This window comes from Protopterus annectens, chromosome 4.part1, assembly GCF_019279795.1.
Source record: "Protopterus annectens isolate FY-2018-M chromosome 4.part1, PAN1.0, whole genome shotgun sequence".
Lineage (NCBI taxonomy): Eukaryota > Metazoa > Chordata > Ceratodontiformes > Protopteridae > Protopterus > Protopterus annectens.
In genome coordinates, this window is record NC_056734.1 from 929,181,856 (window position 1) to 929,201,653 (window position 19,798).

The following is a 19,798-nucleotide window of genomic DNA, read 5'->3' on the forward strand; positions in this document are numbered from 1 at the left end:
AAACACAAATACAATAAAAGCAGAGGAATAAAGTGCAATATATATATATATATAGGTAGATAGATAGATATATAAAACAATAGAAAACAAACAAACTGATTTAAACAAGTTACACAATTAACCAGAAAAAAAGCTCAAAACTGAGCCGTGTTCCAGCAGTCTTCAGTCAGACAAGTTCTAACTGCACAGTTCTGCTACTAGGGTGCAGGGGAACCTTCTCCAAAAAAATATGGCCTGGATCAGTCCTCAAGTTATACAAACAAAGTTAGATTCAGCAAGCCTGAATCTGGTCTATGCTACATCAACAAGGCGCACCAATTTCAGAAAGAAACAGTTCAAATAAGCAGGCACAATAAGCCTGTGACCAGAAATTCCCAGCTCAGAAGGGCATAATCCAGCCTGTCCTCCAACAAGAGTGCAGACCACAACCCTCTTAATATCGAATAACTGGCCTGAATCCCAAGTGCTTAAGCCAGAACTAATATACTTTTAAAATAGCAGACACTGGGTCTTAAATCAGCAATTCCCAGCTTAGAAGGATATAGGCTACCGATCCTGCCACAGCAGTGTAGACCACAAACCTTCTTAATGTAAAACAACTGGTATGAAGCCCAAGTGCTTAAACCAAAAGACTTAGAATAACAGTTACAATTTAATCAGGCTACTACCAAGCAATAATAAATGCAGCATAATAAATAAAATTGAGTACTTTTAAGAAAAGCAAAATAAAGTAGGAGGAAACACAAATACAGTAAAAGCAGATGAATAAAGTGCACATTTTTTTTTATCTAAAGTTGTGGTAGTGTGCAGTGATCTCACCCTCCCATCACTTTAGGACTGACATAGTGCGCCTCTCTCTCTCTGTCAACTTCTTCAGACACTTGCAGATGCTAATTGAACTCAGGTCACATGGGATATAGTCAATGTTTTATATAGCTGGACTGTCACTGAAACTCTTAATTCATTTTAAACAGCCTAGCCAGCTCAGTCAGTAGAGCTGACTGATCCTGGCCAGCTCTATCAACTGAGCTGGCCAGGATCAGTCAGTAGAGCATGAGACTCAATCATGGAGTTTTGGGTTTCAGCCCCACATTAGGCAAGTCTCTTTCATTTTTTTTTTTTTTTTTTTTTTTTTTTTACTCAAGAGTCCAGGAAGTATGGAAAGCCTTGAATTGTCAAATTTTTTCAGCAAAAAGGAAAGAAACAATTTTAATAGCACTTCATGTTGACTGTGACTTAATATTGTTTTTCCTTTTTACCTTTAAGCTATTCTGTGTGTTTTTAACCTAAAAAGTTACTTTTTGTAATTTCTGCTTTGTCTGGTGCTATAGTCTTGTAACTGTATTCACAATAGTGGGAGAATTATGATATACTGTAAGATCTGTGCCTCAATTATACATTTATACTACATCTTACACTGCAGGTTGCCATTCTGCCTGGCTGGATGCCATAGTCTTGTAGTGTTATTTCACAATAGTGACAGTATTTTGAATTTTGATAAATGAACTGTGCCCATACACATTATTTATGCTCAAATTCTGTTAAAAAGTTTAGTTATTCTGTTTATTATTTACCTTCTAAAGCTACACTTACACAGCTTTCTGTTTTTTATTACCTTGATTACATTGTTACCAATGCCCATGCCCTCCGCAGTTACATTAACAACTGCTGTCCCTACTGCTACCTCATGATAGCTACAGTAACCACATATTTCCCTGCTGCAATTATAAAAGCTAAACTCCTAAATTCCTAACCTACCTGGGACCTGGGACCTGTAGCACAGTCTTAGTAGTGAGAGAACTGTGATTTTTTGCAGGTTCTGAGTAGCAGAGCTCATTTGGCTGAATATACTGGGTTTTCCAACTTGGTTTCCTCTCTAGCTTGTTTCCTATAACCTGTGCTGAGCTGAGCTTGCCCAGGGTCTTTTTCTCAAGCCTCCAAGGAGCATAAAAAGACTTGAACTGTAAGATCTGTCTGAAAAAAAGGAAAAGAAAAGCTATTATTTGATTTTCCCTGCATATTTCAATTGCACTTCAAGTCATCAGTTACTTAAACCTTTTGTTTTTTTGTACATTTAAGCTGATTGGTTGTCTTTAACCTAAAAAGTTACGTGTTTGTAATTTCTGCTTGGTCTGGTGCAGTAGTCTTGAATTTGAATTCACAGCAGTGAATGACTCGTGATATACTGAAGGATCTGTGACTCATTTATTCAGTTGTACATTTTTTACTGCATTTTTTGCTATAACCACATTTACTTTTAATTTCTGCCTGGTCAGTACCCATAATATTGCAGTTTTATTTCACAACAGTGGCAGTATTGTGAGTTTTGCTGCAGGATCTGCACCAATACAAATTGCTTATACTTGAATTTTATTGAAAACATTTTTTATTATTTGCCTGTTTAAACTGTGCCTGTGCTTACAGAGTTATATGTTTATTACTAATGATACTTATTTCTTTGCTCTTTGATTGTTACAGCCCCCACCCCCTCCACAGATACATTAAGTACTGCGTTCCTGTTGCTACCTTCTGGTTGCTACAGTAACTATAGGTTCTCATGCAAACACTGTAAAGGTTAAACTTCTGGATTTCTAGCTCACCTAGCACCTTAGACCATAGCACAGAGTCATGGTGGTGAGTGAGCTGTGATTTTGTGGCAGGCTCTGAGTTGCAGAGTTCCATTGGCTGAATTTATTGACTTTTTGGATTGGTTTCCTGTCTAGCTTATCTCCTATAACCTGCACTGAACTGAGCTCACCTAGGGACTTTTGTTCAAGACTCTGAAAAGTGTGGAAAGCTGTCTTGAACTGTGATTTTTCATCAAAAAGGAAATACAAAAAAAGCTGCCGTCATTACACACTGCCACCATTAGACTCAACATGTTGTCGCTTGGCTGTGGAAAAGCATTTTTCTCTATAGGAAACCTTCCTAATCCATACACCATTATCAATCTAAACATAAGGCTTCAGTAACCTGCACTGAGTGAAATAAATCACACCCTGAGCTAGAGTAAATCCTGCCTGGAATATCTGTAGATCCCAGCCTAAGAAATTAGAACCCTCATTGCTACTCTTTTGTAAGTCTGTCTATCTTAGCCCCTCCATCCCAACACCAGCCCAACTCAAAGCATTTGTAGTCTCGCTACCATTTCCCTAGTTCTTCCTGACTGAGATGAGTATCCTGAGACAATGTAAGAGTTACCTCATGCTTGCAGACTTTCATCTATTACTCAAGCAACAAAACACAGTGTATGAGAGATGGACATATAAAATGGCACTGGAAGCTAAACATTCACACACGGACAGCTTAGACATCAGCAATGCCTGCAGTGCACCACACAGCACACCTCACCATGACATCATACTACCCATAAGCCTACAGATGTTGAGGTTTTAAAGCTGGCCTAAACCTCAAGGATGTCGAAAATGTAACATTGACATAAAGCACCCTCAACAACACTGTCCGCCTGTTAAGCCAACCACCACACATAGCGCAATGAGTCCAAGAGTCATGGATGTTAAGCCCATAAGTCAGGCATCCACTAAACCAAGCATTCTTGTTTTAAGTGTCTCCACTGTAAGACATACAGTTGTACCTTTTTACCAGGTTGAGCAAGGAAAGAGTGATGATTAGTTGTCTGTCCAATGCCAAGATCCATCAGATCAGACACCCACTCAGGTCTTTGAACAAGTACTGGTATGACTCTGTCATAGTACTTATGAGTGTCAGTGACTTACCTTCATGGACTATATGAAGAGAGACATAATGGAGCCAGGGCCAGTGTTGGCATTTTGAAGGCCTCAGCAAATGTCAAGTTGGGGGCCTCCCTAGACACTTCAGTCTAAGTATCACATTGTCACTGCCACCCCTCCTACACACTCTTGTAATTAATGCTGCACAGTTTTATGAGTAGTGTGCACAGACTGAACTGTAGCTACAACACACTTACATAACGACAGGCCTGTGAACCACATTATGTTGGCCCATCTCACAGAGAGACATTCACAGTTACTGGCATTTAGTTGCAACAATGATACAGTGTAAAAACTCTAGGTACAGGGCTGATCTTAAGTGAAATGGCACCCTAGGCACTACCGACTGTTTACCCCACACACCCAGGCACACTTCCTCCAGGGCTCCTCCCTATTTCCCCCTGTCTAGGGATCCTCACACCACGCACATTACTTGTTTCTTCCTTTTCTCACATTTTGCCTTACTCTTCAGCTTTTTCAAGAGGCCAAGATAGTCTATATGCTCTGAAGTACATTTTAATTATTTTTCTTCTTACACAACCTTTTCATCCAATGATGGCCGGAAAAGACATTATGACTAAGGAAAGAAATTCATTGTTGCTGTTTAACTTTAGTTTTCCTTGCATCCTTTCAACACACCTTTCCTGCCCAAGATAACACAGTAAAAATTGTTTAGGAAATAACTCAGTTAAGCCAGGGTCCCCAGGATCCATAATGCTATAGATGTTTTAGAGTGCATTTTAGAGCATTTCCAAACCTTTTAATCCATTGGTGTCCTGAACAAAAATAATGACTAAGAAAAATTTCAGTCTTTATTTTTTTTTCTTTCCAGGAAGGCATGTCTGGTCAAGGCCTAATGTTTGAAGATGACAAAATAGTAGCCCACAATAAAGTAACAAGATAGTTATTGTGAGAATACACACCACAAATCCTGTCTGGGAATGCTCCCTGTTTCCCTACCCCACCCCCCCAAAAAAAAGACTGTCACTGCCTTTGCACCCCTCTGGTGTTAGACTGGGATGAAAGCAGAGGTTCAAATGGCCACAGTCATGTATTTCAAGTGACTGCTGTCATGCATATAAATAGCATGCCTCCTTACTCCTCACCCCAACCCCCCCCCCCCAAAGCAGTCATCTGTATACATGAATGATGTGTGGTTCTGAGGGGAAGTTAAAAAATGATTACAGTAGCCTATTCCACTTGCTAGTATGCAGTACACTGTTTGTACATTATCTATAGTAGCCTTCTCTGTACACCTCTGTGGTCTGTGAGAAAAGTAAAAATAACAATGATGACACTGTCCCCAGCCCGAGCTATAGTGACCTTCTGTGCCTCTCTGAAGTTTGAATGTGATGAAAATTAAAGAAGTAATGATCACATAATTCCCTGCCTTTCACACAACCTCCAGTAAACCTTTGTACACATATCTGAGCAGGACTGGTTTTAGAATGGGTTCAGCTGAGGACAAGGCTACCACTAACTGCATGTCAAAATCCTTTTACACAGTCTGAGGAGTGGGAGCCACCAGATTCCTAGGTCTGAATGTTCTGTGATGTATTTTCTGCCTTACTTTTGAAATGTAATTACTTGTTAACTATTTTTTACACTATTCAGAAGTGTTATGTATGAGCCTGGCATTATTGTGTGTGTGCACAGATAAAAATCAGTGATACTTTTTTTATACAGAGACATACATACACACACACACACACACACACACACACACACACACACACACACACACACACATACTCCACATACGCGTGCACACACACACACAAACAAACTGTGTTTACACCTTCAGGGAAAAGGCGTAAATTCTATCTTACCTGCTGCATGTTTCTGAGGTGTTGGGGCTAACCAGAGCACTTGGATAGCTGCACATACAGTCAAGGAGGGTTTTCAGACTCCACACAGAAAAAACATAGCCAAGAACTCAATCAGAACAAAGCACTGTGAAATGTCAGTGCTACTCCCTGCATAACAGAGGCAATGAACAGATGCTTTCACACATCCTGTTCCTGCCAAACCACCAAATACAGCCACCTTTCGTGTGAAAGGTCTATGTTTGTGATGGTAAGTGAAAGATATTATGGCCAGCTTGTTACACATCCGCACCACGCCCCCCCAACAGACATACACACAAGTGTAATGATGTTTGTGCTAGAAAGTTAACAGTTACAGCGAGCTTGTTACTGTTACACTGGAACACAAACAGCATAAGCCATAGCAATACTAGTTTTGTACTTATTTCAGCAAATATCACTATATTGTGCAACACTGCTACTGCAAATGTTGTTTAACAGTTGTCAAACAGCAGAAGGGGTAAGCCACTTTTATTTATTCACTGAGGAGTAATGCACATCTATCACTGTCCCTGCTTTCATAGAATGTCCCTGATTTTGCCTCATAATTTTGCTCTGTCACTCGTAAAAAAAGTTTGATAATTGTTCAAGATTACAGACAGTCAATAAATCCAGACATCAGTTTCATACTTCTTATTGTCCAAAAAATGCATATTGATGCAAAATGTGTTATACTATTAACTTTTTGAGTGAATTACGAGCAATATTAAAAACGTGTTCCTGGTTTTGAGCCTTTATTCTGCTATGATTTTGGCTTTCCCCAGAATTCTTGAGGAAAGAAGTTGAGAGTTATAGTATCTAGTGTTTTGCCAGTGCTTATAGACTCCATGGAAAAGAAAACCAGCTATGAAGACTGGAAGTAGCAGCCCTTCTTAAAATCCAAGGTATGAAATGAGATTGGGCACTCCGTGCTGCTGATTGGTAGCACTTACCTTGCTTATGTTCATTCACTGATCATCAGCCTTACCCTAACAGGGTTATATCACAACCCTGTTTCAGATAAAGAGCATAATCAGAAAATGAATCATTTTTTTCCTCCTCATTTTTCCCCAAATAGCAGTAGCAGATTTTGTGGGGCCCCCAACAGTCAAGGATGATTAAGAGGGCCCCTCCTGCAGCCATGGGTATTACAGGTGCCTTAAGCTAATGATAATGTTACTTTTAGTGTAAAAAATGTTCACCAGCAGGATTTAATAATGTCAAGAGCACTGTGTCAGTGGTAAAACATTTAATGAGATTGTGAAGTTTGTTACTGGCCAGAGAGGGCTCCAGCTGTGCAGAGCTAGAATGCCTTCTACACTTTTACAACAGCAACTGTGCAGGAGGGCAAAAAAAAGGTGGCAGTGTCTCAGTCTTCATTAAGAAGAGGTTCACATAAAGGCTATTTAATCAGCATGATGAATTAGAGCTTTTTCATGACCAAATCACCATCAGAAATGTCTCTTACCACATACTGACTAGCTACAGAACTCCTATGACCAAAGTCCGAATGCCTATATAAAGAACTATAGTCACTCACTTTTAAACACAATACCATTTTCACAGATGATTTAAACTACCCAGGTACAGACGGGTAAACCTGTATCACCACTAGTGCAAAAAATAGACAGTCGTGGACAAATACCATGGAACTACTAGTCAGAGTTCCTACTTGGGAGAATTACATCTTAGACCTTGAGCTTACTAATATGGGGGAATCTTGTACCATCCCTTTTATATCATTATCACTTGCTAAGTCAGACCATAAAGCTGTCTTCTTTGAAAAAAAAATCAAATCCAGGTACCTTTAAAGATTTCTCCAGAGCAAACTACCTACTCGTAAGTGATTGATTGGCAAGCTTCAAATTCCCACAAAACCCAGTTAGCAGTACTGAATATATGGAAAAATACACCACTAAACTTTACCTTTATGTAAGCAGCTGCATAGATGTGGCTGTTCCCAGAAGAAACAAGTGAAGGGCATACGACTAATACTACACCCTCACGGAGAATATTTAACATCAACAACCTTAACAATAAAAGGAAGAGATTATTGACATAAAGTAAGAAGAGCAATATGTAGAATGATAGAGTCCTTTCCATTAAGTTAAGCAAACAGTTCAGATGCTTAAGGAAATCTATCAAGGTCAAGACAAAAACAGATACCCAAGCAAAATTGAATGAGCTAAAGACATAGCTAATCTATTGGATGGTAAACTTAGCTCACATTTTACCCCTTCATCTCTCTCTTTCACATGAAATATCTCTCTCACATGAAATATCTGAAACCAGCTCACCAGCAGTAATTACGCAAGACCAAGTCCTGAAAACACTACCAAAAAAAAAAATGTATCACTGGGTCCTGACAATATCCCAGGATGCATCTTAAATATCATGAAGCACAAATTAACCACGTCCCTTGCAAAACTGTTCAGCCTTAGTCTCCATGGGGGATTTTATCAAGTAAATTGGGAACAGCAACTGGTATTCCCCTGCATAAAGCAGGGTGTTCCATGAACTCAGGCAATTACAGACCCATACATCTGAGCAACCTCATATGCAAATGATAAGAAGCTGACTCCCCTGGAGAACTATCACACTGATAAAACACTCCTAAGGTTTACCCACTAGTTTAGGATTTGGTAAATTATGTGGACAGTGACCTAAGTTTTGACCAGCATGTATTCACGGTGGTAAGGAAGTCCTATATTTTACAAATCATAAACAAGCAATTGCCTCTAGTTCCAGGAATGTCATTGCCCCCCCCCCCTTCCTTTGCTCAGCCCTCATTAGGCCAGTCATTAAGTATAATGCCCCTTTTGGCATGTATCTGTCCAGACATATACAACAACTAAAACACCTGCAGAGTTACCTTTAGAAGAGGATACAAGACCTAAACAGTATATCTTACATGGACCACCTCAAAGCCCTAGAGCTGTATTCAGTCTATTTCAGACTGCAAAGAGTTGGCCTGTTAATAGTATATATGGAGTCCTTCCACCCAGTGCTAATGGACTTACTTCACAAGCAAAAATCAAATAATATCAGAAATACTGGAATCCAGGGACCTAAACCTCTTCTGCATCATTAACAGAATGGTTTAGAGGGACCGTTATAGCTTGCTCAGGAACAGACTCTCCATTGTTGTAAAACAAAGCTCATTACTGACCATGGTCAGCCATAACTTGGATCAGTGGATGGGAAATAAAATACTTACCCCAGGACTCCCCCCTGTAATACTAATGGACAGAGGCAGCTCTTTAATGTTTTATCCCAATGCATGGGTCCCCTCCAATATCCATGTTTTGATCTAGTAATTAACACAAGAGTAATATATAAACATAGACTGTTGAAAGGGTGAGGTGACTGTAAACTCCAATGGGATAGGTTAATTTTATGCATCAAATGAATGTGATAATTGACTAGGCTTATAAAATAGCCTGCATGGCAGTTAGCCTAGTGCTATTGTATGAACCTATGAACCTATGTGCAGTACACAAGGATTCTTTTATGGGGAAGAGTTTATAATGTGTAACTTATAAATCTGATTTAATAAGGTAGTGACAGTTCTCTTTATAATTTTACAGTCCTGCATAAAATGTTTTATATGTATTTCATTTCAAGTCTATTTGTTCAACTTTTCATGTCTTGACAATATTGTGATACAGACATTTCCAAAGCCATTAACATGCTGGGAGTCAGATATGCATTACAGTTTTTCATTAGCTGTATGCATTCTAATTTAGAGAATATAATGCATTTATGTGCAATTTTCCCCATGTGTGACGATTTGTACTCATTATTATCATTCATCGTGATGTCGGGGGTGATATTTTGAACTATAGTTGGATAAAAATCAGGGTCATTATTTATTTAATTATTTAAAAACGATGAGCGAGATTTAAGGCACCTGTATAAAAGGGCAGTCATCTTATTTCTGTATTATTTTCCAACCCGTTGTGTGCCAGTCTATATATCTATATATCTGGTGTAATTTGAGGCTTGTTTGTAGCCCACCAAGTATGCATTTGCCCTTAGTTGTCAAAATACCTCTTTAGGTAGCTGTTCATGAAGCAAAATATAGTGAATATGTGTCCTGCTCAAAACAGATTTTGCATTTGTAAGTATCTGTTTTTCAACATTTTGATTTTAATCATTCAAAACAGATATTTTATTAACAGCTCCTGAAACAATATTTTTCTGACAGTCTGCCTCAAGCCTTCCCTTTTTGTTTTCACTCTGTACCTTTTGTTAGCTTAAAAAATGCAAAGGTAATTGCCTTAGAAAAATAATATTTTTTTATTCTCTTTACTATAGATGAGTGCTGTTGGAATCACAGAAAACGTCAAGGGAGATAACAAGAAATTTGAGATCTGGTACAATGGAAGGGAAGAAGTGTACATCATTCAGGTAAAAACCTTAATTATTTTTTGCTGCATGACTATCTGTGTAGATTTGGCTTTCCAGTTCTACATTACTATGCTGTTTAGCAAGAGTATTAATAAGGTTCATGTTCAAAAGCAAAAACAATATTTGAACATTGTAATTAATGCAATGTTACACATTCAAAGTCGTCTTAACCTTGTTTTAGAGTACTTTGTGCAAGATAATGTACAGACAGCCTATATATATATATATATATATATATATATATATATATATATATATATATATATATGTACACCAAGCAACTTTACCATATAAAGACTTAATTTTGTTTCTCCAGAAAGCGTCAGTTAAAACCTTCTTGTATTGTTAATATGATATCACAGTTGTCATGAGATCATAGTCACAGCAAAGTCATATGCTAACAGAAAATATGGATAGATTTTTGAATGTGTATACATACCAATAAAATACTGTATGGCATTCCATACCTTATATAGTATTTAGTTCTGTACAAATCATGGTGTGCAAGGCTATATTTTTAAAGGAATGCTGAAAATGTAGTTCCCCCTGTTTATCCATGGACTGAAAAAGTAGACCTTCGGGGGGCATAGCTGCTACAAATGAGTTTTAAAATATGGTAACTGCATGATGGCAATGATCCAGACAAAGCTCTATCGGCTCAGATACATTGATACTATGTGACATTAACAATACAGGTACACCTTAGTAATTTCGAGCATGCACTACATTAGTTAAAGAGAAATATTTAAAAAAAGAAAGAAAAGGAAAAATGGTATGTGGATACCAACACAGGCCTGCACTAGTTTGCTTTGTAATGATCAGTATCTAAGCACAGATTCACATATCTGGTACAACCCATGGTATACATTTGCTGTGTCTCATTGCACAAAATGCCACAATTGCATATCTTTGAATACCATTAAATATAAACCTTATCATTCAACCCATTCTGTAAGAGCACACACACACTGCATGAATTCATCAGTTTTCTGAATCCCAGCAATGATGAGGATTCACTACCAAGCACAGCAATGAATGTCATGGTACTGAGAGTTACTGAAGCAAAGGCAACTATTTTTCATATTCACCCTCTCCATAATAAAATAGGTCATTGTGTTTTTTAGGGCATCCCTTTCATTAAAAAGCTACAATTAAAACAGTGCTAAAAACAGAAATTGCCAAACTTCATCTGTGGACTCAGCTATTTAAAAAACATGGATATAAAGTAAAATGCAAGATACTACCTGAAGATGTGTTTTAAAATTCCACAACTGCACTAAAGACCAACTCATGTACAATTCTATGCCCTTCCTAGATCTTATACTAACCCTAATCCACAAACAGTCTCACACACACACACACACACACACACACACACACACACACACACACACACACAAATGGTAAGTCTGACAAATGTAATGTATCCGTGTAGATATGTGTGTGTGTGTGTGTGTGTGTGTGTGTGTGTGTGTGTGTGTGTGTGTGTGTGTGTGTGTGTGTATATATATATATATATATATATACACACACACATATGCAGTTCCCCATGTGAGAGGATGCAAGGGGATTACTGTTTTAGAGTCCATATATATTGTAAACCTCCTTGCCTTTCTGGTTTAGGTCATGGCTGAAAAGGGTCTATGATGACCATTTCACTAATCTAGCCAAAATAAATACAAAAATAAAATAATATGAAATCATGAAAAACATCAGCTTTGCAACTTATGATATTTAAAGTCATCCAGAATATGTCCTGGAATAGATTTGTTGTATAAAAGCAATAGGAACTAAGTCCTGAAAAGATTTAGTCTGAATGATTCACGAATGCAGTGTTTCATTTGTTACCTATGGATACAGGTATCATTCTTATGCCTTGTGGTAGAATCCTTGACCAGGTTTAAAGATTCTTTTAATTGACACTTGTCTTTCTATTGCATTGCTGTAGAACCCCCCTGAGAAGGCATGGCAATTTTCTCTGCCAAAAGTTGCTCATAGAAATATTAAACAGAGGAAGTATTTTACATCAAAAATATTAAAGTATGCATATACTAATAATAAAACAGATACAACATATTTTAACAAACAGTCCATTTTGTGCAGACAGTAGGCAGAGCTGTTGAGGAAGCTGAAAGTGATGAAGATGAAATGCCTGAGACAGGAGGTAGGATGTACACTGTGGAACAGATGATAAAATAAGGACATGATAAGAAGACAAAGTAGCCCTGGTTGCAGAAATGTTGAACAGATTATGATGGTTCAGTCACACATGCAGGAATGCAGAAGATGATTGGTGAAGAAGATTTGGGTGAGACAAGAAGAAGGCAAGATGAAATAAAGACATCCAGCAAAGAAACAGATGGACTGAGTGAAAAAAGTCCTGCCTAGTTAGGTATATGGTTGAAGAAGGTAAAAGAGTGGTGCTGAATTGAGAAAGGTGGCAAGAGTTGATGCAACACAGCAAACTCATACAGAAAAATGAGAAAAAGATAGTGATGATAAATAGGCAACAGGCCTCCACACCCCTTGGGCTGTCTGTTATTTCCTGGTATTGTCTGCCCTGGAGTGCATAATTACTTAAGTAAGTGTACGAGAGTTCCTTTTTCACAGAGCTAATGGGCGAATCTTTAATCACCAACTTATTGCAGTGCTTGTGTCTTCTGATGTCTGCCATTACAGACAAAAAAATCTGTATCCAAAAACTATGGAAAGAGTTTTAATAAATCTGACTAGGACACCATATCACCCTCGGAGTTCTGCAAAGGAAAGTGGAAAGAAGATGAAAATTATGGATGTAGAATTCAGGAAGACACCTGGGAGCAGGATCTTTCGTCATTCAACACATTGAGGAACCTGTTTGCTTATCTATCAAGATACTTTGACTTCTGAAAAATAAAATCAGTATAAAAAGACATTATAAAATTTATATTTAAAAGTTTCCACTGAGATTAACTGTAATGTTTCATCACTGCTAACATTTTGAGAGAGCTGCCATCAGCATAAAAACATGAGATATTCATTAAATATGTCTGTTGCAGTAACTTTGGCTGGTTAATGCATTACAAGGTTCCCTGAAAAATAAGGAAAACTGTTTGATGAAGGTTAATTAAACTGTGTTTCCTGATAAAACAGGATATTTGTTTGATATTTTTTTAAAAATAAAGAACATATCATTGAATGCATCAAAGGGTTATAGCTAAGCAAGTTGTCAGATTAATGACATTGAAGATGACCTGCAAAATAAACTTTTACAAAAGTCCATTCCAGTACAGCAGTGAGGATAGCTCTGGATAAATGTAAAAATATCACCCCTGTTACCCAGCTTTGTAGATTGGCTCATCATGCTGCTATGAAACTGAATGTGTCAGATGAGTTTTGGGAATTTTTATAATCCATGAAAACAGCTAAAGGGTTTGAATTTTTCGATGACTTTCTTAATTTCTTCAAATCAAAGGCCTTGCCTTTGGAGAAATGTGTCTTTTTCAGTAGTGATAGTTGTCCATCGATCAATGACAAGAACACACTGTGGATGTGTTTCATTGCTGAAGAAGTACATATCACACCTTTTCAGTGTGCATTGCATAACGCACCAATAGACTGCCTGTGTTAAGCGGACAAACATGATCACATGATAGCAGTTATGGACAAAGTAGTTGAAAAGATGAATTACATTCACATAGGATTTCTGAATAACTGTCAGTATGTTGAAATTTAGAACAGTTTCATTCAAAATATGGAGACCTAGTAATGTGTTGGGGGGCGCCATGGAGCTGTTTTGCCTAGGGCACCAGTTGACCTAGGGCCGCTCCTGCATACTGATGTGCACTGGCTAAGCAGGGATATCATGCTTTGCTGTTTCCGTGCTCTTTTGTCATCCATAAAACCAAAGAGAGCTCAAGCAGACAGACCCGGCCAGGAACTTAGATAAATTGAAAACAAAACAGAAATTCTGGCCCAGGACCACAACAGTAACACATTTATTACATGCTATTTTTATTTTAATAAAGTTTTAGCTTTGCTAGCAATTAATTTAAAATATGGTAATACAAAATGACATAAGTTACGAGTGTGATTAGTAAAGTTATAATATTAGTTTTTTAGAGAGTATCATTTTCAGATAGTAGTATTTTAGATTCTTTACATTGTTTAGTTTATAAACTTTAATATACATGTAATGTTTAAACCTAGCAGTTTGTTAATGAGGAACAAGGATATAAGCTGCTAATGAGCTTCATCCTGTAAGTCAGGGTTTGGTCTCCTCAGATCTCATTGCTGCTGTGTGACTCTGAGCAAATAATTTAATACTTTTAGGTCTCACCTAAAAAGACGCTCATATGTATTGTGCTTAGAAGATTAACGAATGGGAAAAAAAGTAAAAATGTTATTGGTTAGTGGTTCAGTGATGAAGCAAATATTATTGGGGTAATGGACATTCTTGGAAAGCCTTGTCATATAAGCAATGTAATTCTTATTTCTTGTAAAATCAGTGAACATATTTAACGTATATTGTGGAATTATGTTTATAATATAAATAAACTCAAGTGAAACATTGAAGTTTTCTAGAATGCTGCAATGTATGACTACTCTATAGATTCAAATGCTTATCCTATTTATAACCTAATTGTTAACTTTAAAAAAAATGCCCCCCCAACTGCATACTTTTTAACTGACTGTCTGTTGCTTTCCTCTCCTATTGTTCCTAATGTTGGATCCTCTGAACTGCTCATAAACAAATGGGCTTTTATAAGTAAAATATGATTAAAAATACTGAAAATAATGCCTTCCTGCCTTACATGGATATGTGACAGTACTACTTAGACAGCTGGATGCTTCTATGGTCAGTTAGCCCTGAAGCACTTTAAAATGTTGCCATGTAGCTGAATGAAAATGATTTTGGTATCAAATTGACATACTTTTACCAACTGTTTAGGATGAATTTTTGGGATATTAGTTACACAAATATGATGGATGGTTTACTAAATCGTTGTCGCCTCACAGCAAGAGGTTCTCCCGTTCAAGTCTCGGCTGGAGAGCTTCTGTGTGGAATCTGCATGTCCTCCCCATGGTCGACTGGCATTCGAAAGACATGCTTAAATGGGCGTACCTTCGTTGGAGATTGGGAGTCGAGCTGGCACCTCGGCACTGTAAAAATCAACTGCCAATCAATACCGGATCGGAGTTCCACTGTGGCAACCTCTAATCGGGAAAAACTGAAAGAACAACAAATCAGTCTATAGAAAAACATTTACTAGTAACTCTTTCCACCTTTAGTTGTCATCCGTAACACTTTATTTAAAAAGATCCCATATTCTTAACTTTTGAGGATCAAAAGAATCTGGCGTGACACTATGGATTTAAATCTACATAATGACTTTTTAACTGATAGGTTTTTGCACTGTGGCTATAGGAAGCAGTATATTGTTCAGGCAAGAATAAAACTAACATATATAACAAAGGAGAAGCTATTAGAATACAATACTACACAGTCTGTTGACAATGCTAGACAAATCGGATGTGCAGTTACTAATGGAACAAATATGTTTTGCTACAATTTTCTTTACAAGAACATTGACAGCTTTTAACTTTTGACAAGTTTCTTGGCTTCATAGTGCCAGCACAGTGCTACTTCTCTTATAAGTAAACAAACATTGAACAGATTTTGTTGACTTTAAAAGCATTGCAGGAAATACCATCCCTAAAACTAGGCAGAATACATTTGGATACTTCCCTGGTGGGCAATATTCTTTTTGCAGGTAAATTTACCAAGACTGCTTCCAGGCACATGCATACTAGTGTGTCATATAGTTGTTTTTGACCTTTAGTGATTAATTTTGTTGCAGTCAATCTTGATTGTTTTAGATTAAGTGTAGTACACTCATCTATATCTGTATCTATAGCTATATCTTCATTGTGGCAGTTAGCGCAGGGGTTAAGGAGCTGTTAAGGTGTTTCCTGGTGTACAGCGGTCTAGGGTTTGATTCCCTCACCTTTCATGGTCTAACTGTGTGACTGTGAACAAGTTATTTAACTAGACAGTTATCTCAGACTAAGTCTGGAAAAGGTCCATGGAAATCAGTGCTCTACCCCATTAAACAAACACTAATAAATGAATATATGTATAAATATATATATATATATATATATATATATATATATATATATATATATATATATACACACACACACACACACACACACACACATATGCATATTCATATTCACATACTATCTCTTTAATTAATACATTTTTATTTTCACATTTTATAGACATTGAGCCATTATGTTAAGTCTCATTCAGAGATCCCATGCCCTTAATTTTTATGTATTGTGATGTTAGTATTATACTACCTAACTTACATGGTTCCAACACTATTTAGTGACAATGTATACTTAGCAGCTTTATATTCTTCATATTGTCTCTATTTACCTTGTACAGAAAATTGTTTAATGCATTTTTACTTGCATTTGTTTAATGCCATTTTGAATTTTGTATGTAAAGGTTTTTCATGCAGTAAATGCATTATATTTTGTACTGAAGAGGCCACAGTAATGGTGAAGCCCCATTCTGTGTTCTGTTTGTTGAGACAAAATAAAGTGCACTCATTCTCACTCACATTGGTGTTGGTACTTCTTTATGGATAATTTTTGGATGATTATATATATGAGTTTGGTTCCCCTTCACATGACCGAAGTTCTGTAAACTCGAAATTCATAAGCCCGAAACCAGAATCTCAAATTTACAAAACCTCGAAAATATGAAGGGGAACTAAAAAAAAAAAACAGACACCTTTCTAATGTTTTTGCAGGGGAACCCCCTGCACCCCCCCACACCCCTCTACTTAAATATTCCTACTCCGAGATCACACTACAGCGGGGGACAGGGAAATCTTCTGGTTTGCGCTATATGTGTAAGCGCAAACCGGAAGATTTCCCTGTCCTCCGCTATAGTGCGGTCACGGAGCATTTAGATTTAGCTGTGAGGATGCAGGGGGACCTTTTTTTTTAAGCTCTAAACTTCCCATTCACAATTTCGAGTGAATGGAAGTTCAAGATTCTGGGCTCGAGCTTATGGGTTTTGACCTTCCATTCATTCGATCTTGTGAAGGGGAACCATGAGTTTATAATAAATAATCACTGGTGAGTTTGATCGAAACACAAAACATTGAACAAAATCATTGTCAATTACCATTAATTGCCACTAAAATCATCAAAAAATGTGAATGTAATTGTGAATGTAAATGAATACATTTTATTTGTAATTAACAAAAGTAAAACAAGTTTTTACATGGGACCAGAAAATAAGTGGCTGTAGGATGTAGTAAAATGAAATAACCAATAAACTTCCAAATGCTATGCAGAAAAACTTTTTACATGGGGCTTCATCCCACAGCCCTGATGTAGGGGCTCTGCCCCCAGTCCCCCAGAAGTTAAATATACTAACTCCAGGGTTGCACAATCTCATAATAGGTAAACCCCCTAGAATTATGTAGCAGTCAGTGTAATAAACTTCGACATTACATAAATTAACAAACGGTAGAAGGATGGAGAGCACAAGCAGTTCAGCATGGGATAAAATGCTTCCAGCAGTAACTCATAGAGCACTAATTAACTGAAAAAAGAAATGCTTGAAATACAAAATGTCGGATAATTTATTTAATGCAGAAGGCCTCCTGCAATCTCCATCTGGAGGATTGCACACTCCATGTGAGGTACTGCTGCCCCCACACCTCCTATTAATTACATGTACCAGCTGTGATTGCACAACAGTGGGGAAAGAGCAAATTCCATTCTAAAGATTTTGTCTTTTAGACATTTTTTGTTCCTGCATTTTGTTTTTTCATCCAATGGCATGAAACAGTCATACACATATATATTCCATGCCACAAGCATACATACAGATACACACACACACACACACACACACACATATATATATATATATATATATATATATATATATATATATATATATATATTTATGTTCTTCTACAAGCACTCGATTCTCAAGCACTCAAAAGTCACTGACTTGAAGTCAAGAACTTGAGCAACTTACAGCTCAGCAAGGCTGTCACTCATGCTTGAATACAAGTTTGGGCAGGCAGTTGCTGCAGCACACCCAAATATATTATACAAGTTTGAGTGACTAAGTGTGTCAGCCATAGGGAGAGAGGGATGGGGTGAACTGCAGGTTGGACCAGCGATGAGAAGGGGCCTTAGTTTAGAGAGGGGTATTTTAGGATTAGGGAGTGGGAGTGGAGTTTTATGATGAGGGAACAGGAAGGAAGTTTATGCACATATGTGTGTATATGTATGGGTTAGTGGTAACTAAAGAAAATGCATAAACATCAAATCAAATTTGTTCAGTGCTAGTCTATGGAATGACATACTAACTAGAAAAAATAACGAAAACAAAACTAAAAAGACTGAAAATGGAAACAAGACCGTCTCCTTTTCTGATCTTATAACTCAGACCCTGCCAATACATTCAGACCAAATTTGTTTGAACAGTGGTAGTGTTACTGAAAGTTTCTTTTCTTAGTTAAGGTTTAAATTTATGGTTAGGCGTGGGGCAATGCTAGGTTCAGGGTTATCACATAGCTGTTTACATGGGGGTAAGTAGGAAAGTCTTGCAAAAGTTTCACACTAAAAGTGTTTGCAGTAATACCTGTATACAGAATATTTGCTTTTTCTGTCAGTGTGCATGTATTAGATCAGTTTACTGTTTAATAGTATGTTTTTATTTTTTTATTTATTGATGTGTATGCTTGTTTGCATATCTGTTTATGTGTTTGGTAAATGGAGTAGAGCACTGATCTATAAGGACCTTTATCAGATTTACACTTGAAGCAACTGCCTGCTTAATGAGTTTATTTATTAGTAGTAGTAGTATTTATTTATTTCTTTAACATTTGTTTACTGGGAAAGTCTGACTTGAAACAAGCCAATTTTCAGCTGAGGCTCAAAGAGAAATGCTCCAGATGCATGTCTTTGTAACATGGAAGGAAACCAGAGCACCAGATGAAACCCACAGAAATGCAGGGAGAACATGCAGTCTCCACACAGAAGGTTCCCCAGCTGAGAATCGAAACTTGAGAACCTCTTGCTCTGAGGCGACAATGTTAACTGCTGCGCCGTTAGTAAGCAGTTAGCTAAGTAGTACTTAGCTTTTGTAAATTGTGTTTATCTGAATGAGTTTAGTCAAAAAACACTTTTCCAAGTAAAATTCTCAAAGGCCGTCAATGAATGTGAGAACAGATTGAATGACAACTGTAGACTGAATCCAAATGCTCAAAAGGTGCAAGCATCACTTTAATACATAAAAACAATAACACTTTTCAGCAGAGGACCATGAAGAAAAACTCTTACACATTGCAAACATTGTTAAATAGACATTAAGTAATATATATGAAAAGACATTAAGTAATATACATTAACAATTGCACATACCTTTGGTAGTTAGATTACTTTCATATGTAATAAAGGCAATGGTTGCAGTCTAAAAGATACTTAGGCATTAGATATTGAACACTGAACATGTGAAGAGGTGTATTAGTGAGTTTGCCAACTAGATAATAGATGATGTGATTAGTACTTAGAAATTCAAAGAAATGGAAGTGGGAGCAGTAATTAGGTAGGGATGAAAATGTTAATATTATAATCAAGAGATGGGTATGAAGCAGTTTCAGAAATATATGGCTTTCATAAGTTTGTATTAGAAGTATAGAGGTGTAGATTAAGTATTGTCACAAAAGTATGCATATAGCTGGGAGATACTAGTAAAACTTTACAAAT

At 37.1% G+C, this 19,798-nt stretch overlaps 1 protein-coding gene across 4 annotated transcripts in view; it reads left to right on the top strand.

Annotated features, from left to right (window-relative positions):
* The window catches only part of LOC122801123 (guanine nucleotide exchange factor DBS-like), a 3,406,519-nt gene that overhangs the window by 2,912,486 nt on the left and 474,235 nt on the right, over positions 1-19,798 (top strand). For all 4 annotated transcript variants that reach the window (XM_044070650.1, XM_044070651.1, XM_044070652.1 and 1 more), the window contains exon 24: positions 9,914-10,006. In XM_044070650.1, coding sequence (XP_043926585.1) covers positions 9,914-10,006 — 93 coding nt within the window. The remainder of the gene's footprint in view (positions 1-9,913; positions 10,007-19,798) is intronic.